The sequence below is a fragment of the Hyalella azteca genome, unplaced genomic scaffold (genome assembly GCF_000764305.2).
Source record: "Hyalella azteca isolate HAZT.00-mixed unplaced genomic scaffold, Hazt_2.0.2 contig15773, whole genome shotgun sequence".
Taxonomy (NCBI): Eukaryota; Metazoa; Arthropoda; class Malacostraca; order Amphipoda; family Hyalellidae; genus Hyalella; species Hyalella azteca.
The window spans coordinates 42505-65245 of NW_025945612.1; the positions used below are offsets into that span (position 1 = coordinate 42505).

The following is a 22741-nucleotide window of genomic DNA, read 5'->3' on the forward strand; positions in this document are numbered from 1 at the left end:
TGTAAGTGTTTTGTCCAAGGACTTTGTTGTTGCCGGCCAGCTCCAGCGTTCTAAGTGTCATAATTGTGTGTGTTTTTTTTGTGCTGGTGTTGCCTTGGGGTGGTGGTATTGTGTCTAGTATGTTGACCACAGAGGTCGCGATTTGTGACGGCTGGACAAAAGGATTAATATTATTATTCAGCGTTTATTAGGCCGTAAAAATGTCGTCGATTCTTACCATCGCAGAGCACGCACAACAGAACACGCAACTCACTGCTCCAATTTTGCGTTGCTTCGTAAAACCTGATTTTTTACAGGCTAATCCTAATTTAGCCTGGCTTAATTGCATTTCTCTTGTTTCGCTCGTGAGGTGCGGGTGGCCGACATCTCGTGTAAGCGACTCTGTGTACGTATGTATTTGTTTTTGTTCACCTGTCTTTCCATATTCTATAGTTTGTGTGAGATGGTAACGCTGTGTTTTTTTTGCCAAGTTGCACTTCTGCCAGCTACTGCCTTTGTTCTCTAACGAGTTGCTTTAAGGAGCATTCAACACGACACCAGCTCGCCGAATTATTACTCTCGCTCAATGGATTAATCTTAAATGGTTTTGCGACTCAGTTCTTTAAATGGTCAGCCACTGACAGCGCTTCGTATTTAAATATGCATAGTTACTGAAGTCGCTATATTTACGTTGTTCTTGGTGCAGTGGAATAGATAAAAATCGAAAATAACACGAAATCACCATGACCATTAATACCCAATATTCAAGACTAGTGTTTACATGCGGCGTTACAGACTACAAGGAATAGATGCTTTGTAAATATCAAGCTGGCTTGGCATGTGGTCAAATTTGGTAAAAGAACCAAGTACGAAACTAGGAATTAACCCATCCTTTCTGTGTTAAAGTTCAGAGTACCAAGATTGGCGCAGAGAGGCGCGGGTTCGATCCCAGCTCTGTGCGACAGTTTCTGGTCAGAATCGGCAAGGAGGCCGGGCGGTTAAGCATAGCAGAGTTGTAGCAGTGAGTTGCGAGTTCGAGACCGCAAAATGCTGTGAATGTTCTGCGATGTTAAGAATCGGCGACAGGCCTACCGCCTACGGCCTAATAACGCTGAAACCGCTATTATTATTATTATTGAAGGACCTTGAGCTCGGTTGGAAATTGCGAACGCTTATGTACGTTTCAGGCTTGTCACAAAATTAAATTACATTCTATTGTAGGTGCGAATATTGATCTAAATAAGACTTTTGAACGCTTTTAAATTTTTGCCTAACGTATTTTTTGATAAACTACAACTACGTTAAAAAAAATCACAATATTGCAAATCCGGATATTATTTACAACATGAACTTTCCGTCCAAATATTGGGACTTTTATTACGATGCAATTCATGCTCGTTCGTTGAAGGTTAGTTCTGTGAAGAGGTAGGTAAACGTGAGTAACGCTCTCGAAACTTGTACAAGCTTTAGACGATTATTTCATTCAATTTAGGAAGATAAGAAAGGGTGGGAGTAGACGTAGGGAAAAGCAAGAACACCTAGACTTTCATGTGGGACGTCTGACCAGACCAGTGAGTAGTAACCCCGAGGCGGAGATTGAAACTCCCGTTTCGGAGCCTGTACCGATGACAGGGCAGCTAGGACTTGGAAGCAACGCAAATATACTTGGGGACTCTCGAACATCAACGAACCTGATGACTTCCCGTTCCCAAGCCTAGTAAGATATGAGATGCAAGCATCTAGACAGACGAGAGACCGGAGACGGCAGTTTGCTGTTGACAGAACAGCAAATAAGGAGCAGTTAAACTACAAAGAAAGGCTGGAAATGCAAACTTTGAAGGGTTTCCGTCTTATTCTGATTCACTAGGACTGGGAGACTTATCTGACTCTGATACTGCTCAGTGCTCTCACCTATTGCTTCATCTCGCCGTCAGCCCTGAGACGCACGTCGATGACTTCTACACCAACCTCGTGTGCAAGTTAGTCTTGTATAATGTTCTGTTTTGCTTGGAAAAGTGTCGTGAATATCCTGTTCTGTTTTGCTTAGAAAAGTGTCGTGAATATCCTGTCCAGTTTTGCTTAGAAAAGTGTCGTGAATATCCTGTCCAGTTTTGCTTAGAAAAGTGTCGTGAATATCCTGTCCAGTTTTCCATGATGGAAACTCAAACTATTTTTATATAATTTGACATTGTTGATTATAGGATAGGAGCTCAATTAGAAAATTGTCGTGAATATCCTGTTCTGTTTTGCTTAGGAAAGTGTCGTGATTGCTATCAAAATGCTAGTGATCCTTTTAGTTAAAAATGATGTACAAATTTCTTACGGATTTTCTTTTTAATATATGTCCGTATATTTAATATATATCATTGTGGGAACGTGAATAATTTTTCCCTTAAATTATAGTCAACTGTCAAATTTGACACATTTTTCGATGATCTCACCAGGTGGCATGCATTGTCTCTCTTTGGATCTCAATATTTTCCCACTAGATAACCAAGACCTAGTGTTTTTGCAGTATTTCGACACGCAAATGTATGACGTCACCATTTCAACCATCAATGAACGCATGGAACTAAAACAAAGCTTAATATAAAGGAAAAACTAGAAAAGGGACGGAATTACCTACGATTTCGGAATATACCGCGTTTACCCTACTTTACTGGTCTACTTATAGGACTCAAAAATGAACTTGAGGCGTGAGGGAGAGTCTGAAAAACTCTCTGCTTTGTCACTATGCTGAGTGTGGGCTGTGGGCCACTGTGCAGAGTCAGCAGAGAGTGGATGAATATTGCAAGATCTTTGGCGACACTTCAGTAGCAAAATTTACGCCTTCAGAAGATCTTGCCAACAGATTTAGATTGAAATTCTTGCATTTAATATATTTGTCAGTCTTTGGCCAACTATTTAGAAAAAAAGTAAGATTTCCGGTATGTTGGATGGATCAGGATGCAGTAAAGTTTGTCCGGAAATCAGTTGCGATGAGTTCCCTCCAAAAAAATGTCAACATCAAGTTTACAATTAGGTACCTAGTTGTGGTCACATGATTAGTGTGGTCAGACTGCATTATCACATGTTCAGTTGACACTTGCTGTACAATCGGACTGTTTTTAGGGTAAAATTAGTTAATTGGGGTGACACGTGCATGCAACCTTGTAAATAAGTTTGTGGCTTGTAAATAGTTTTTCATTACTCAGCGTAAATGGCTTTTCATTTAAAATTACCAGGCAACGCATCTTAAAATTACCCGGCGACGCTTAGGGCTAAAAACCCATATATTGGCAACGCTGCTGCATCCACCCTCTGCACCCTGGGCTGTGGCAAACTTCTGCTCTCACTGCTGAAGTACCTGAGCAAATCATACCTGCCAACCCAGGCAACCCCTTAGTTGTGATTATTGAACCTGTACCAGAAACCTGCCTGATGAATGTTCTATCACCAAATTTCTTGCAAATGATTTAGCTTTTAGCAAAGCTCTAGCCTCTGTGCCACATCATATTTCTAGCCACTCAACTTGACTCAAGGGAGTTCAGAAAAATGTTAGTAAAAATCTTTTGATAGTAACAAACTAACAATGGACTACCAACTCCAAGATTCGAAATGTCTTACTATTACTAAACTCCTCGCTACTTGTCAAATAGGATCTTTGAAGGTCTAATGCTGACTCCCACACCCACTTAATCACACTGAACAGACTACCAGTACCAGTGAGTGACCACTGACCACTGCGTCGGCAGAAGTAATAGGACCTTTTGGTGATGAGACCTTGGAGGAAGAGCTCACCCAGAGGCCTAGAGTTACACCTGGGCCCTGGCTGGATACAAACAATGGTGCCACAGCTGTTAGAATTTACAAAGGATAAGGTAAAGGCTTTAAGTTTAAGGTACTTTTTGCATCAGATCATCTACCCTCCTTCCTTTATCCTGGTCAGGGCTGGAAAAGCCCTATTTTTTCTGAAATATTGCAGCTTTAATATCATATAATTTCAGTAGATATGAAATCTTGCAGCTCAAATGTCATAAATTTTTGTTTGATTGAAAAAATTGCAGTTCAAGCTTTGCAAACATGTCATTTTATAAAATTTTCAACTTTCGCAATCTGCATTACTTTACCGTCCTTGCCAAAATATCATGCAGAACATATGATATGAGTAATCATTCATTGTAATGTAAACAAGTCAACCTAACGTTTCGTTGAAGATTGCCCATAGATGCGGTCACATCAAAGCCGTCAGACTGCATTAACATGTGTTCAGCTCACAGTAAAGAGTGACTAAAGACAAATGTTATTGTTGCTATTTGACTGTTTTAGGGTAAAATTAGATATTTGGGTAACACATGCATGGACTTTGTAAATAAATTCGTGCCTTGTAAATGGCTTTTCATGGCAAAGATATGGAATTCACGGCTTGAGAAAATGGAATCATGGCTCAAAGAAAGTGAATGACAGCTGGCAAACCCATAAAACCACAGCTCAAAAAATTCAGTTGTTGCTTGCCAAGTAGATATATTCCATGCCTGATCTTGGTTACCAACACTTCAAGGTAAAAGCCTTTGTGAGTAAGCCTTGGCAGTGCTATAAATGTTAGGGATTCAATCATAATATAAATGTCATGGGCTGATTGGTTTTGGGGCTCATATATTTGAGTTCAGGGAGGAAATGCTATTTTCAGTACTCATTTAAGACTGAACTTCTGAAGAGACTGAACACTGAAAGAAGGGTTATATATTAAAGATCAACCCAGTAGTCGTACTCTCGTCCAGTTTGTAATTTATGTTGTCATTTTATCCATATTTTAATCTTTTCCATGTTGTGTTCCTAAAGTATGAAAAATAAAGTACGATCCAATCATCCATTACTTTTGAAATATTTGGAACTTAGATATGGACTGCATTCACTGCAGAGTGGAGTTATGGATGGTTGCCACATACCAGGTTGCAGGAAGTGGGTGAATATCTGATGATATTCAACAAGGCATCAGCGGCAAAATTTACCTCATAAGAAGATCTTGCCAAAACATTTGGATTGAAATTATTGCATTTTGGAAATTTGAAAATCTTGGGCATTGCTAACTGTGGAACAGGAGGTACACCAGTCTGTGACAATTGGCCACATTGGTTTTATAATTTCTGATTTCCAGTTGGTCAGTTGAGGCTGCAAAGCAAGATCCACAATTTGCTAATTTTGGTTGTGATGCAATTGTTCACTGCAATACCTGGGGTATTGAAGTTATAGTTATAGATGTCTGATGTCCACAACTTTTCCTTCTAATGGACTAAAATTTTTACTCCCATCTAGAATGGTCTCCAACTTTTACTCAAATGTAACATATTGCAAGTGATTTATTATATATAAATATATATACACATTAACTATAACTGTAATTTTTAGTAAGGAGCCTTCTATTCAAGATGGCAAGTGCCAATAGTGCTAGTGTCATGACTGTGCCAAACCTGGAGAGCATCAAGAAGAAAATATATTATGATGCTCGTTCTGGCATGTCTGTTGCTCTCAAAGAGCTGTTGACGGACAGTTCACTTGATGCCAGTACCATCAAGGATGTTCTCTCCCAGGTAATATTTGTACTTCATTTTAATTCTAATAAGGTTTTGATAATTATAATGGGATTCCTAAATAATTGTTTTTATGTATATCTTGAACCTCAAATTTTTTTCACCCTGTTGACTGGTTAAAAATGACAATTTTATTTCTTCCAGTGGATCACTTAATACATTTTTGCTAGCAAAGAACATGGACAGTTTAACTGTGAGAGGTACATTTAATTGCATTTAACTTATCTGTGCAATGTAAGACTGTACAATATAAGAATAAGTGGATGGTTACGGTACAGGAAGAACAGGATAAACAAAAACCAGATTCGGTCTTGGATCTAGACTAGGGTTGAGTCTCGGTCATGTGAAGAAAAGGAGCAGAAAATGAAAAAAAATGAGATGAGAAGTTAAGGCACAGCCTGCTGGAATGAAAGGGTTGCTTAAAGAGAACAACTGGCAGCACTTAGAGTCCCAATGATGAGGCTGCACAATTTGAATTATTCTTTAACAAAAGTTGTATCTATAGGTATATTTTTAAATTTATTGTTGATTCTGAGATGCAGCATATTTTGATGCATTTACTACTCTGAAGTCTATTACTTTTCTCCATGGATCAAATCCTACAGCAATCCAGTGTTCAAGATAAGCAGTGGTTAAAACCATCTTTAAAAATGTTCAACGAATACTACATTTCATTATTAGCTTTTTCAAGAATAATATTTACAATATCAAAAATATCAGTTCTAAGAAGAAAAATCCTATTGCAGCTTGTTGAAGAAGATGGTCAGAAATGCACTCCGCTCATAATAGCTGCACGCAATGGACACGACAAGGCAGTGAGGGTGCTACTGCAGTTCAACCCTGACCTCGAGCAGGAGGGAACCGTCAAGTTTGATGGCTATGCCATTGAGGGGGCCAGTGCCTTGTGGTGTGCTGCAGGTCAGTTCCATTCTGTGCCTTGTGGCAAACTGATACAATAATTTTATTATTGTATTTCTTCAAATTCATGTGTAGTTGCCAAACATTATATCTATACTGGTACCATACTTGCCATAGAACTTTTTTCCTCAGTGTTGGCACATGATGCTGGTTAGTTTCATTCTGTGTCTTGTGGCAAACTGATACAATAATTTTATTGTTATATTTCTTCAAAATCAAGTACCTATAGTTCCCAAACATTATATCTATTCCATGCTTGCCATAGAATACTTTTCTTCAGTGTTGGCACATGATTATTAGATTTTTCAGTAATAAGTTTTAATGAATGAATGCAAGTTTCACATTTATTAGATTTCTTCTCCACTGTTTTCCTAGTTGGACTTGAATTCACACCAGTCCATGATATGTCCATTATCTAAGAATAAATTGAATTTGATTTCATTCTTCAAGCACTAAAGAATATTTTATAATTTGAATTAATATCAATTCCTTGTCATTCCACCAGCACTCTCTTATCTTTATAGAGCTTCTCCAAAATGGTGTAATAAAATTCATAGTAGTAAATTATTTTCTCTAAATTGCGCCACCACCAGTAACATTCCACAACTGCTATTTATTATAATGCATTATAATGTTGTCATTCTTGAAATGAGGCTGTTTTTTCTTTGTATGCTTATAGTTTTATTATATAAATGTACATGCTCTCAACAAAGTGTAAAATGCCGTTATAATCTTAGATATCAAACATGATTTTTATTTTCTTATAATTATTCTCATCAGTGTTTTTTATATTTGTACTCCCATGTGCAGGGGCTGGCATTTATATAATAAACTACATTTTATAATATATAATGTATTATATACTAAACTAGCTCATGTGCAGGGGCTCTCAACAAAGTGTAAAATGCCGTTATAATCTTAGATATCAAACATGATTTTTATTTTTTTATATTTATTCTCATCAATGTTCTTTTACATTTGTATTCCCATGTTCAGGTGCTGGCAACTTGACAGTGGTGAAGATACTAGTACGAGCTGGAGCCAAAGTGAACCACACGACTCGGACCAACTCCACGCCAGTGCGCGCTGCTTGCTTTGATGGACGTCTTGACATTGTTAAATATCTTACAGACCACGACGCTGATATCCACATTACTAACAAATACAACAACACGTGTCTCATGATAGCTGCCTATAAAGGACATTTGGATGTTGTCAATTTTCTTCTCGAGCTAAAAGCAAATCCTAATGAAAAAGCTCATTGTGGTGCCACGGCTTTACATTTTGCAGCGGAGTGTGGCCATGATGAAATTGTCATCACTCTTTTGCAACATGGTGCAGCGATTGTTAGAAATGAGCACGGTATGACTCCTCTTATAGCAGCAGCTGAAAGAGGATGTTCAAAAGTAGTAGAATATTTTTTAACAATAAATGAAGTAACTGAAAGAGAGAAAATTGATGCCCTTGAATTGCTCGGTGCATCTCACGCTAGTGACAAAGATAACTACAACTTAGTGAAAGCTGCTGAGTATCTTGAGCGAGCCATGCTGCGCAGATATGCTGATCCTGACAACATCATAAGTAAGCATATTAGTAGTCAGATAGTTTATACTTTTCAGATGTATTTTAGTTACTCTTGTAACACTAGAATATATTTAATTCTATTGATTTTGTTTTTCTAACTCTAGTAGTTTGGATTCACATCTAACCAAGCTACCACTTCACTTTCACAAAAGAATGGCTAAACCTTTAATTGTTTTGTTTTAAATTTGTTGTTCACAATTAATTTGTTTCTAATGCTGTTCTCAGAATTTTTATGTTATTAATTCTTCATTCACAATAAATTTTATTTCAATGCTGTCCTCAGTTTCAGCATTATATATACTCATAATAATTATATTATTTACCTATATTGTAATATATGATTCACACAGGATTCATATCTAATAATTATTTCATTTGCAATCAAACTTGTTTAAAAGAGCAAATTCTGCCATCCTATACTAACTGATTTTTTGCTATAATACTTATATCTGATTCATAAAATTCGCACAAATTCATATAATATATAACATTGCTTCTATACTTGCAACATTGAATGCTTGCAGTGAAGGAGCTACAGCCGCCCCAGGCCCCCTATACTAATAAAAGATTTTGCTATAATGCTCATATCTGATTCATAAAGTTTGCACAATTTCATATAAACATAACATTGCTTCTATACTTGCAACATTGAATGCTTGCAGTGAAGGAGCTACAGCCGCCCCAGGCCCCCTACAACAACCATCAGGAGAGCACCTCGCTGCAGGAGCTGCGTGCCGTGCTGCTCTCGCCCGCCAGTCTACACATGGAGGCCCTCGCCATCAGGGAACGCATCCTAGGGCCTCACAATCCCGAGGTCTTGTGTCCCCAGAAAAATATGAGCATAAATGCCGAGGTGTTGTAGGTATCCCCAGAAAAATATGAGCAGAAATCCCGAGAAAAAAATATAAGCATAAATCCCGAGGTGTTGTATCCCCAGAAAAAAATATGAGCAGAAATCCCGAGAAAAAAATATGAGCATAAATCCCGAGGTGTTGTATTCCCAAAAAAATTTGAGCATAAGTCCTGAGGTGTTGTATCCCCTGAAAAAAATATTAGCAGAAATCCGGACATTCCCTTTTATTCCCCTTTATCCGGACATTCCTTAGCAAACAACGATACTTCACGTTAAATAAATATGAAGATGGACAACATTACAGAATAATCCATAGTACTGTGAAGAAGAATAATATATCTGCCACATCCTAGCAATCTTTGCGTTATTATTTTGTTTATCTCCTATTATTATAATTTTTTCTTCACGGGATTATGGGTTATTCTGTGATGTTGTTCATCTTCATATTTCTTTAAGCTGAAGTATTTCTTTTGCTAAGTGACATTAGAGGGGAATGTCCGGATTTATGCTCATATTTTTCTGCTTTTTATTTCTGTACCATAAAATACCTACTATCTCTTTCAAGGTGATGTTATTATGGAATTATTATCTTGACCTAATCTGAGAGTTCCAAGGAAATTGATTACCTCTACGGCTCTACCGCAGACTAATGTCATTGACAGTTCAGCATTTGGTCGATGCGCTATCGATAAGGAAAAATTCGCGCAGTATTTAATGGGACTGTGTGTGATTTTTAGTAGGACACTAAACCATATTAGACATACGTAATATACATTGTGGCATTGCACAATATTACACAGTATACATTNCCCAGGCAATATTCTATGAGATATTGTGTCCCTAGATACTAATACATTGAAAGAATATTTCATATCCCAGGCAATATTCTATGAGATATTGGTACATTGAAACATTATTTCATATTCCAGGCAATTTTCTATGAGAAATTGGTTCACTAGATATTGGTACATTGAAACAATATTTCATATTCCAGGCAATATTGTACGAGAAATTGTGTCCCTAGATATTGGTACATTGAAACAATATTTCATTTTCCAGGCAATATTATAAGAGATATTGGTTCACTAGATATTGCTACATTGAAACAATATTTCATATTCAGGCAATTTTCTACGAGAAATTGTGTCACTAGATATTGGTATATTGAAACAATATTTCATCTTCTAGGCAATATTCTATGAGAAACTGTGTCACTAGATATTGCTACATTGAAACACTATGTCATTTTCCAGGCAATATTCTAGGAGAAATTGCGTCCCTAGATATTGGTACATTGAAACAATATTTGATATTCCGGGCAATATTCTATGAGAAATCGGGCAATATTCTATGAGAAATTGTGTCACTAGATATTGATACATTGAAAGAATGTATCATTTTACAGGTTCCACCAGCCATCATATTCCGAGGGGCTGTGTTCGCTGACAGCTCTCGCTTCGACCGCTGCCTGCAGCTCTGGATGCACGCCATGAAGCTTAAGCTCGACATCAACGTGTGTGTCGTCAAAGATCTGCTCAGGTTCTCACAGGTGCGTTTCTCCTCATTAATCCATGTGTTGATTAATTAATTGAGGTGAATTGATAGTCATCAATGGTATATGTATCAAAATAACTGATAACGAGACGAAGGGTTAACTCGTCGTCTATGGAGTAATTCACTGTTGTCAATAATATGAGCATAAAAATGCCAGATAACCAGAGTTTTGAAAAAATTTGAACCAACAATCTTAGTTAACTATTGCGGTTTTCGACAATAATTATTCTTCCACTGCCATCATTCCTTTAAAAGATTCGAACCATTATTATTTATGCTGTCTGGAGTTGTGTTTTCTAAATTATGGCATAGGTGTCATTCCATGTCAAAACAGAAAGATTATTTTGACGCACTCAACTGCCTTTTATCATAGAAAATATATTTTCAAAGATTTTATACCGGTACCATAATCAAAGATTTAATGCATAATTTTCATCAAAATTTAAATACTCTGCCTTGTAATAGAATTTCATCATCCACATTTTTCTAATTAATTTTTCATATTTACTTTATGCTGTTTCCGGGATTTCTTTTTCCGCTCTCTCTGGCATCTACATTTTTACCTGAAAGTTGATCATATTGCTGCTCTTCAAACAGATACTGAACCCATCCGTTTGGTAAGCTCGTGATTCATATATTATCATAACAGCTCTAACTTGATCTTTTTTCAAAGTCACATTGAGAAATATTTTTTATGGTCGCATTGAAGAATCTTTTTCAAAGTCACATTGAAAAATCTTTTTTCGAAGTCACATTGAAAAATCTTTTTCAAAGTCACATTGAAATATCTTTTTCAAAGTCACATCGAAAAATCTTTTTCAAAGTCACATTGAGAAATCTCTTTCAAAATCACTGATGGCAGAATTTTTTCCAGGTATTCTCCCAGATGGTACACATCGGCGCAGACCTCGACTACAGAGTTGTGTTGGAGGTGCTGGACTCTGCTGTCCTGGAACTCAAATGTAACCATTCAAAAATAACTAACCCGGGACCTAAGGACGATGTAGAGGCTATCAAGGTAAGACTGGCAATGCTGATAAGCTATCAAGGTAAGACTGGCAATGCTGATAAGCTATCAAGGTAAGACTTGCGATGCTGATAAGCTATCAAGGTAAGACTTGCGATGCTGATAAGCTATCAAGGTGAGACTTGCGATGCTGATAAGCTATCAAGGTAAGACTTGCGATGCTGATAAGCTATCAAGGTAAGACTGGTGATGCTGATAAGCTATCAAGGTGAGACTTGCGATGCTAATTATGTAGTTGATAAAGGATGAGGATTGAATTCTCTTGTACGTGTTGTGGCCTAAGTATACGTATTGCCTGATTTCACGTCTGTACATGATCGGCTAACGTCAGTGATTGGCTGACGGAGTTACAAAGTTGTAACTACTTTAGTAAGTACGGCCTCTGATCCTTCAATAGCGAGTTATGTACCAGTGCAAAGAAAATTGTTGAATTGCAACATGCGATCGTTTCAGTTCACAAGTCAGTCAATAACGTCAGCCTTAGTAATTTTTTCTCAATTATGTAATTGGAATCAATATCGCATTTAACTTTCCTTTGCGCCATTGTATTTATTAAATAGGCTTTACGCCTATTAAAAAAATTTCGCTGAAAATCTTAATTTTATTTTATTACTGTGCCTCTTTAGAGCTCACAGGTTGTAATATCCTAGTAACTATTCAAAATTTCTCTATTTGATGTTAATGTTCTAGTGTATATTAGAATGTAATTAACTGTATGGATGATGTCTGTAATGTTCTAGTGTACCTATATTAGAATGTAATAAATAATGTCTGCTACAGGAGGAGTTGGAGCAAAACATGATATCCTCGCTGTACTTGATCATGATAGCGCAAAGAATCATCAAGTCTTCAGCAAGTTCATCACAATCTCATAACGACACCAAGAACAACAACAAAAACAACAACAATAATAACAACAATAATGCCGGTCTCGCGTGGGGAGACCTCGTGGGTAACGGCGAGGGCGTGGTGCTGGAAAACTTCCCTTTGCGTGCCGCTGAAACTCATTTATTGAGACTCAGAAACGAGCGAGAGGAGAAAGATGAGGACGAGAGCCACCGAGCCAGCGTCAGCGAGAAGGAAATGAGGCTCTACACCGCGATATACAGGTCGCCATCTGGGGCTAGAGGCAGATGTTTTTTTTTATTATGAAGTGTAGAAGCAGATTTTTTTATTATGAAGCGTATACACTGCAATATACAGGTCGCGATCTGGGGCTACAGGCAGATGTTTTTTTTTTATTATGAAGTGTAGAAGCAGATTTTTTTAATATGAAGTGTATATACACCGCAATCTACAGGTCGCGATCTGGGGCTAGGGCAGATGTTTTTTATTATGAAGTGTAGAAGCAGATTTTTTTATGAAGTGTATACACCGCAATCTACAGGTTGCGATCTGAGGCTAGGGGCAGATGTTTTTTTTTTTATTATGAAGTGTAGAAGCCGGTTTTTTATTATGAAGCGTATACACTGCAATCTACAGGTCGCGATCTGGGGCTAGGGGCAGATGTTTTTTTTTTTATTCTGAAGTGAAGCTATATTAATGCATCCTATATATATCGTGCCGAAATCGCGGAATTGCCGATTCAGTGGAATCGGCAGCCAGTTTGCCGAATCTCTAGAATCCGCATTTTCTTGCTCATTCAGAAAATCGGACGAAATTCTGGTATTAATGCTCTATTTTTATCCAAAATGTATAGGTTTATTAATAAAGGTTTTTTAAAGACCACAGAGTAGGTATTTCTAAATTATATACCGATGTTTATGCATCCTATTCACGGTACGGGGTCTTCGAAAGTTTTTATTAAGAAATATTTATTTCTTAATAAATATAGTGCATCTAATACATGGCCTGAGTGCGACTAATATTTTACCACGAAAAATGTGTTGAATTCTGGACTTTCCTATAAATATTGCCACCTTTTTACTGTGCAAAAGTTCTTAATTTCTCGATTTACAACTGCATTTATACTTAATGAGATGAATCCTTATTGTCTAATTTCTGTTATCGTTCCAGCAACATTATTTAATGAACGAGCTTTTATCTCCAGTCACGTTATTAATTTGTTAGTTGGAGCATTCATATTCTTCTATTACGCTACATTTACAGTAGTTGTAACATAGTACATATTTTCCTATTTAGTTACATTTATACATGTTATAGCATTTATGCAATCCTATTGCATTATAGTTGTTGTAGTTATATTTTTATATTGAAGTAACGGTAACAGTAGTTAATATCCTGTTTCATTCAAGTAACAGTAGTTAATATCCTGTTACGTTAAAGTAATAGTGACAGTAGTCATATATCCTGTTTGGTTAAAGTAATAGTTGTTACAGTAGTTATATATCCTGTTTGATTAAATTAATAGTTACGGTAGGTAGTTATATATCCCGTTACATTAAAGTAATTACTGTTACAGTAGTTATATGTCGTGTTTCGTTAAATTAATAGTTGGTACAGTACGGTAGTTATATATCTCCTACATTAGGTAAATATCCTGTTTCGTTGAGCAGACTGCTGCGGACGAATTCGTTGACGTGTCGCGGGCAGACGTTGCTTCATCTCGCCGTCAGCCCTGAGACGCACGTCGATGACTTCTACACCAACCTCGTGTGCAAGTTAGTCTTGTATAATGTTCTGTTTTGCTTAAACAACAACAATAATAACAACAATAATGCCGGTCTCGCGTGGGGAGACCTCGTGGGTAACGGCGAGGGCGTGGTGCTGGAAAACTTCCCATTGCGTGCCGCTGAAACTCATTTGCTGAGACTCAGACACGAGCGAGAGGAGAAAGACGAGGACGAGAGCCACCGAGCCAGCGTCAGCGAGAAGGAAATGAGGCTCTACACCGCTATATACAGGTCGCCAACTGGGGCTAGGGGCAGATGTTTTTTATTATGAAGTGTAGAAGCAGATCTTTTTATTATGAAGTGTATACACCGCAATGTACAGGTCGCGATCTGGAGCTAGGGCAGATGTTTTTTTATTCTGAAGTGTGTATACACCGCAATCTACAGGTCGCCATCTGGGGCTAGGGGCAGATGTTTGTTTATTATGAAGTGAAGCTATGTTAATTCATCTTATAGGTACAAAGTGAAGCTATATTAATTCCTCTTATAGGTACATATCGTGCCGAAATTGCGTAATTGCCGATTCTGTGGAATCGGCAGCCAGTTTGCCTCATCTGTAGAATCAGCATTTTGTTGCTCATTCAGAAAATCGGACGATATTCTGGTATAAATGCTCTATTTTCATCCAAAATGTATAGGTTTATTAATAGACGTTTTTGAAGACCAGAGAGTAGGTATTTCTAAATTATATACCGATATATATGCATCCTATTCACGGTACGGGCCATTCGATAGTTTTTATTCAGAAATATACCTACCTACATTAGTGCATCTAATACATGGCCTGAGTGCGACTAATGTTTTACCATGATAAATGTGTTGAATACCACTGAACTTGTGGATAAATATTGCCACCTTTTTACTGTGCAAAAGTTCTTAATTTCTCGATTTACAACTGCATTTATACTTAATGAGATGAATCCTTATTGTCTAATTTCTGTTATCGTTCCAGCAACATTATTTAATGAACGAGCTTTTATCTCCAGTCACGTTATTAATTTGTTAGTTGGAGCATTCATATTCTTCTATTACGTTACGTTGGATTTACAGTACCAAGTTGTAACATAGTACATATTCTCCTATTTAGTTACAATTATATATGTTATAGCATTTATACAATCCTTTTGCATTATAGTTGTTGTACTTATATTTTTACGTTAAAGTAACAGTAACAGTAGTTAATATCCTGTTTCGATAAATAGTTGTTACATTGTCGTATATCCTGTTTCGTTAAAGTAATATCGTTACAGTAGTCATATATACTGTTTCGTTAAAGTAATAGTTACAGCAGTTATATATCCTATTTCGTTAAAGTAACAGTTACAGTAGTTAAATATCCTGTTATGTTAAAGTAATAAGTTGTTACAGTAGTTATATATCCTCATGTTTCATGAAGCACAGACTGCTGCGGACGAACTCGTTGACGTGTCGCGGGCAGACGTTGCTTCATCTCGCCGTCAGCCCTGAGACGCACGTCGATGACTTCTACACCAACCTCGTGTGCAAGTTAGTCTTGTATAATGTTCTGTTTTGCTTGGAAAAGTGTCGTGAATATCCTGTTCTGTTTTGCTTAGAAAAGTGTCGTGAATATCCTGTCCAGTTTTGCTTAGAAAAGTGTCGTGAATATCCTGTCCAGTTTTCCATGATGGAAACTCAAACTATTTTTATATAATTTGACATTGTTGATTATAGGATAGGAGCTCAATTAGAAAATTGTCGTGAATATCCTGTTCTGTTTTGCTTAGGAAAGTGTCGTGATTGCTATCAAAATGCTAGTGATCCTTTTAGTTAAAAATGATGTACAAATTTCTTACGGATTTTCTTTTTAATATATGTCCGTATATTTAATATATATCATTGTGGGAACGTGAATAATTTTTCCCTTAAATTATGGTTTGAAAATGGTGATTTCTTCAATTATGTCTCTCAAGCTACTAAATTAATATATTTCATAAATGGTAATCAGTTAATTTAGTGTTTATTAGTTATATGATGCTTTTTAGAGTCAAAATACATTCTCATTGCCACCTGAGGAGCAAGGGGTTTTTCTTCCTTTCTTATGTAAAATTTTTTCTCTGTTACCATGATTTTACGTGCTGCTGTTGAGAAGTGAGTTTTATTGTGTTTAAGTTGTTCAGAATATTTGCCTTCATCACTGTTTTTTTATAGATATTTCTCTCCTGTTTGGTACTTGAATAAAAGTTCGAGGTTCAGTGACATTTTTTCCTTGTTCTTGTTTATGTGTTCATTTCCATGCAGACTTCTTTTGCTTCAATTAAAACTTTATTATGTTAAACTTTAAACTTCATACTTTTATTTTTTATTAAACTCTGTCCTGGAAAACCATCCTACAACGCCTATCTTGTAATAATAATACCTATTTAATAATAAAATAATTAATGTGTTTTTTTATTAGCTCCATGTGGCATTCAAGAATAAAGTTACTGTATACTTACTTAAAATACTTAAAATTACTGGAGCACTGCGAGTGAAGTAAAACTTAATAATAATGCCATAATATATACACTATCAACATTATTTATTATCATTTTATTATTATTTCAATTATTATTCCAGATTCCCCTGTGCCAGCACCGCACGGCTGCTCATCTCGTGCGGCGCTAACGTGAACGCCTTGGACAACGCGCGTAACTCCCCCCTGCACCTTATCGTGCCTTATCAGAAGCCTATCAGGTTAATTTAAATTATTAATTAAGTTAACTCCCCCCTGCACCTTATCGTGCCTTATCAGAAGCCTATCAGGTTAATTTCTCTATAAAATTTAGGAAACGTATATTTTTTATATGAAGTCTTTATCATCTGCTGTGTTTATTTTTTCTGCCAAATTTAAATGAAATTTTGACAATGAAATTTTGATATCTTCTATTCTATTTCTACATCGATGAAACATTTTTTTCAATAACTATAGTACGTTTCGTTTTCTCTTTTCTACTTCTACATTGATGAAGTATTTTTTGTTATCTAGGGTATTTATTGCACTGACCTCCTGATATCATGATCCTTTGAATCGCTATTACTTTTCTATTATTATCTTTGATTATATTTCTACATCTATCAAACATCGATGAAATATTTTTTGTAACACTATATATTTATTGCAGTGACTTCCTGACGATATACAACATCATACAAGGGCTGGTGGAGGCCGGGGCCCACATGGACATCGTTAACAGCGCGGGCCTCACGCCCATGGACTGCGCCTCTACTGCCGTGGCCGAGATGATCCTGCGCCTCCAGCAGCGCCTCAGTCTGCAGTGCCTCGCTGCCCGGGCCCTCGTCAACGCAGGTAAATATTATTATTAATTAATTATTATATTAATTACATTAATGAGCGTCCGGGCGCTCGTCAACGCTGGTAATTATTATTATTAATTAATTATTATATTAATTACAATAATGAGCGTCCGGGCGCTCGTCAACGCAGGTCAATATTATTACTAATTAATGACTATAAACTCAGCACAATTTTTATGAAATCATCAAAATTTTTATAAACTTATCACACTTTTTATAAACTTATCACAATTTTTATGAACTGATCGCAATTTTTATAAACTCATCACAATTTTTTATTGTGCAGTCAGTACTTCAAATTTCTATTGATTCATTCATATGGCTCATTACCATCTGAATTTCAGCATTGTCTAAACATTTTTATTGTTTAAGTATCAAGGTTTACAATATTCTTTGATGAAATTGCCATTAAATTATTATAGCCATTAAAAAATGAAGGGTTTTGATACTGAAAAAATCAGTATAAAAAAAAAATTCATTACAACTGGAATAAAAAGGTTAGTTTCATCCGAGACATAATTTTTTTTTATTTCAGTTTATTTTATTTTTAAAAGGAATTGTTATTGTATAAGGCAGACGAATTTATTACATGGTCGAAAGTGTACATGATGCAGGCGATGATGTGTACATGATGCAGGCGATGATGTGTACATGATGCAGGCGATGATGTGTACATGATGCAGGTGATGATGTGTACATGATGCAGGCGATGATGTGCTCGTTATCATCACAGGTGTGCCGTTCAAGGGGCGTGTGCCGAGGGCTCTGGAGGCGTTCGTTGAGCTGCACGGCCCCTCCAAGCCCCTCAGGACGACCCCTCACTCCCCCATGCAGCAGTGAGGGCCTCAGGCACCTCTCCAGGGCACCTCATCTCGCTTATCTATTATAGAGAACTAAGAATTCATTAGTAATCCTGGATTGCTAATCGCGAAGTTCTAATCTTCGATAACTAAACCCGTATCTTCTTATCTTCGATAACTGATCCTAGATAATTAAGCCCGAATCTCTAGCTAATTGCGTGAATCTGTATAGCCAATTGTGGAAAACTGAATGCTGAAATTTATTCCTAAATGGCTAGTCGTGAATATCTTATATTTGAAGCTGGAATATTTAATCTCGAATATCTAATTTTGGTAATGAATCTCGGAAACTTGAACCTGGATATCTTATTTGGGGAATGAATCACGGAAATTTAAACCTGGATATCTAATTTGGGGATCTAATATTTGAAGCCTGGAATACATAATCTCGAATATCTAATTTGGGTAATGAATTTCGGAAACTTGAACTTGGATTACAGAAACCTTATCCTGGACCATGCACTCTTCTAATCTTTGATGAATATCAAGATTATCAAGAATAATCTTCTTGATTAACATCAAGCACGGTACACTGAGTGACATTTGTTATTCATATTCGTGGCCACATATGTGGGTCATGGTGACAAAGTGGGTCATGGATGAAATAAGACGTACTTGCACATGTGAAGGCTCATAGTTAGATGTGTTGCTTAAACATCATATGGCATGAGAAATTCCGAGGAATGTGTGTTATGTTATTTATTGAAGTAGGGTGCAACTGTCAAGTGGATTTATCTAGCTAGAGAATTTAACTGTACAAAGGATTCAACTGTCAAGCAGATTTATCTAGCGAGAGGATATAACTACGAAGGATTCAACTGTCGAAGAGATTCATCTGGCTAGATGATTTAACTGTACAAAGGATTCAACTGTCAAGCGGATTTATTTAGAGATAGGATTTAACTGTACGAAGGATTCAACTGTCGAGCGGATTTATCTAGAGATAGGATTTAACTGTACGAAGGATTAAACTGTCAAGCAGATTTATCTAGCTAGAGGATTTAACTGTACAAAGGATTCTATTGTCGAAAGAATTTGTCTGTTACGAGGATCTAACTGTACGAAGGATTAGATTTTCGAAATGATTTTACTTGTCTTCGCTCCAGGAATTTCTGGGAATAGAATGCCTAGCAAGTATGAATCACGAATTAATTTGTTTATTACAATAGCTTGTTTATTTGAGCTTGGCTCTTAGTATATCGCCTGCTTGACTTGCATTCGTGCCTTATTTTCAATTTAATTTCTTTTGCCTGCAAATAAAACAAAAATATGCTTACACGAGTGAACGTTAATTATTTTCTGCGTGTACATTATTGCATTTTGTTGAAACTTGTTTTGAGTTGAACGTCGCTTCTTACATTTCTCTGCTGCTACTTTTGTATTTTGAGTTACTATATATTTCCTTCTTTAGTAAGTTATGTTGCCTTTTTGCGGTCGTTATTAAATAAATTTATCAGTGATATGTTTTTATCTGAGAAACCTACACTTGTTCAAGTATTTATTATCGTATTATTATCTTATTTTCTATTTAAATTCGTTCGCGTTCTTTTTACTTAGACCCTGGCAGCTCCTTATACTTTCTAGACTTGCGTTACTGTCACTTACACGTCACGTTGCTTACACTTCTATTATCAATCTGTTTATATTCCTTGCTTGCACTTCTATTATTTATGTTATGGTTCAGGTTGTCAACATTTCTTGGTTGCATCCTCTTGGTTTAACTCGTTGTTGTTTTATTGCTTTTCGTACCTACCCGAAGTTTCGTTTGTTGTACATAAGGAACTAATGAGCTGCCTTTTTTCGCTTCCAGTATTCTGAATATTTATTGTTACTGAGCGCGATCGTTCAAATTTCACAGGTCTTGGTTTTTGTGGGTTGGTATGTTAAATTATGATATATTAATATTTTTTTGGGTGGAGAAAATAATCGGCGCTTACACCGATGAATTTCTATCGATTTAATCGCATTTTATTATTGTTTCAATGTAATTCCATTGTACGGATGCAAAAAAAAAAAAAAAAAAACATCGCCGTTAAGGCTATTTTGTGATATGATTAATTTTTTTATGAGAACAGACGGGAGTTTCATCCAATACGAGATATTATTTCTTCTACACGGTCTGGTATCTTGTATAAGTTTTGTTTTAGTTCCCCTTCTCGGCAATCGACGTTAATTAGCCCAAGTTTCTCTCTTATTCGGAACTTGTCTCGCCACAAGTTCAGTCATATTAATTCATGTTTGATTTGTTTTATTTGTTCATCAATATTCACGGTGTGTAATTTATTCATGAAGGACAAAATATCACGTTTTTTCAAAGATAAAGATTTTTGGTGGACTACGATAATATTTTTTCTTATTTTACGCATAAATTTGTCCATATTACTGTGTGCATACATCCAGGTCGATATATTATGTTTGAATCGGAATAAAAATTTAATTCAATTCGTTCTTTTAATAATTTTTAAGCTGGTGGGTTTTGATTTTCACCTCGATGTAGAATTTCCAACGCATGACTGAGCTCGTCATAGCGAATTCTACGTCTAAATAGGCATTTAAAAAAAAATGCCTATTAAATAGGCATTATCACTTGCCTATCACACATATTATTTTTGACTGAGGCTTTCTGTTGTGGGGTTAGGTTGTGGAGGCAGGGCAGTTGTGTGTTAGGTTGAGCAAGTAAAGATAGATAAGTTGTCATAAACAAATTCAAAATTAATCTCAGGGTTTTTCGTTTTGACAATGACATGTGCTCGATTGAGGCTTATTGGTGCACAAAATTGGTGGTGCACGGCTGCGCGCCCGTCTACGTCTACATCTTCAGTGTAATGCTTCATTTTTAATCTCTTTTCTATCACCCTGATGTTTTGGTTGAATCGTACCCATGATGTGAAGCAAAACAACAGTTATTAAGCTGTTAGACCACACCGAGAATTATTTAAAGAATTATGTAATAATGGCATTGACAATATATAATACACAAGACGCTACTTAATCATCAAGTAGCGTCTCAAACATCGGCCGCAGAAGCAACTAAATAACTAATGTGCTTGCATGACACAGTAAGCAACGGAATCCTTTCGTGCAGTCGAATATATGGGAGCGCAGCCGTGCACCACCAATTTTGTGCACCAATAAGACCTGAATCGATCGCTTTGGATCTCTCCGGATATCCACCAATCAGCCGTGCACCACTCGGCTTTGTCCTCCTCCGGCCTTGACCACCACCTGCCGTGCACCACCAGGCCGCAATTTTACGTTCACCGCATCTGAGGTTAGGTTTCAAATAGCATAGTTCTGTTCCAAAATTTAACGTCCGTCGACAAGTGGCCGTTCGACCGAGGGCTGGTTCGACCAACGGCCTAGATACGGACGGCTTGAAGTGTTGAAGGATCGTTCCGGAAGGCAGGAATCATGGTGGTCCATTACACCCAGGGCAGTTGTGGTCTTCGGCAGGCGACACGAATATATGACTTTGGCCATTTTTATTCGATATTTCTATTCCATAATTGAGAAAAATGAATAAATTTCTGGGTTTGGAGAAATTTCAAGGTAAATTTAAAAAGTTAACAATGCTAACCTTAATAAATTTCAAGGCTTGGATAATTTTCAAGTTGAACTTAAAAAATTATTAATACTAATTCTATTTAAGAAACAGCTGACCTGACACTCGTGAAATTATGAGAATTTTTGTCTCCTTAAAACGAATACATTTCTAGGTTTGGCAGAATTTCTTTAGAAGAATTTGAAAAGTTCTTAATACTAATTCTATTTCAGAAACGGCTGGACAGACGCTCGTGAAATTATAACAAACTTTTTGCCTCTTCGAAACTAATAAATTTCAAGTTTTGGGAGAATTTTAAGGTAGAATTTGAAGAGTTAACACTAGCAATTATATTTCAATAACGGCTGAAGTGACTCATTAAATTTGGACAGCATTTTTGCCGTTTTGAAGTGAATGAAATTCTAGGTTAGGGAGAATTTTCAAGTTGAATTTAAAGTTACTTATACAAATCCTAATTTAGAATCGGCTGAATTGACGCTCGAAAAATTATTACAGACTATCGGTCTTTTAAAAACGAATACGTTTCTATAGGATTGTGAGAATTTTCAAGTAGAATTTTAAAATATATTGCAATTGTAATATTTCAACAACGCTGGAGAGACCCTCGTTGAATTTGAACAGCATTTTTACCGATTTCAAATGAATAAATTTTTCGGTTTTGGGAGATTTAAACTGTAACCCAAAAAATTTTATATACTAATTCTATTGCAGAAACGGCTGATCGTACCCGTAAATTAGAAGAGACAATTTGCCTTTTTAAAGTGAATAAATTGCTAGGTTTTGTGTGGGTAATTTCCCAACTGAGTCTAGAAAGTTTTTCATACTAATTCCATTTCAGAAAGGGCAGAACTGGCGCCCGACAAATTTAAACAAAATTTTTGCTGTT

At 36.5% G+C, this 22741-nt stretch overlaps 1 protein-coding gene across 2 annotated transcripts; it reads left to right on the forward strand.

The window, feature by feature from the left end:
* The first annotated feature begins 5279 nt into the window (after nucleotides 1–5279).
* LOC108683039 (protein fem-1 homolog B) lies at nucleotides 5280–19755 on the forward strand. 2 transcript variants are annotated; one of them, XM_047884641.1, is made up of 12 exons: nucleotides 5280–5549; nucleotides 6296–6467; nucleotides 7464–8048; nucleotides 8714–8865; nucleotides 10310–10453; nucleotides 11333–11476; nucleotides 12266–12370; nucleotides 14138–14349; nucleotides 15520–15624; nucleotides 16696–16812; nucleotides 17241–17425; nucleotides 18167–19755. In XM_047884641.1, the coding sequence occupies exons 1-12, from the start codon at nucleotides 5388–5390 to the stop codon at nucleotides 18271–18273; spliced, it is 2190 nt and encodes a 729-aa protein (XP_047740597.1). In that variant the 5' UTR covers nucleotides 5280–5387; the 3' UTR covers nucleotides 18274–19755. The 2 variants fall into 2 exon arrangements, with proteins under 2 accessions (XP_047740597.1, XP_018027806.1); XM_018172317.2 differs by lacking the exons at nucleotides 14138–14349; nucleotides 15520–15624 and adding an exon at nucleotides 14002–14106 and having other exon boundaries at nucleotides 12266–12594.
* The last annotated feature ends 2986 nt before the right edge of the window (nucleotides 19756–22741 follow it).

What these genes read in the sequence shown, in the direction of transcription:
- LOC108683039 (XM_018172317.2), top strand. Translation starts at nt 5,388, where the DNA reads ATGGCAAGTGCCAATAGTGCTAGTGTCATGACTGTGCCAAACCTGGAG. An exon ending in TGCCTTGTGGTGTGCTGCAG is followed by an intron (nt 6,468 to 7,463) that starts GTCAGTTCCATT and finishes TCCCATGTTCAG; the next exon opens with GTGCTGGCAACTTGACAGTG. An exon ending in TAGGGCCTCACAATCCCGAG is followed by an intron (nt 8,866 to 10,309) that starts GTCTTGTGTCCC and finishes ATCATTTTACAG; the next exon opens with GTTCCACCAGCCATCATATT.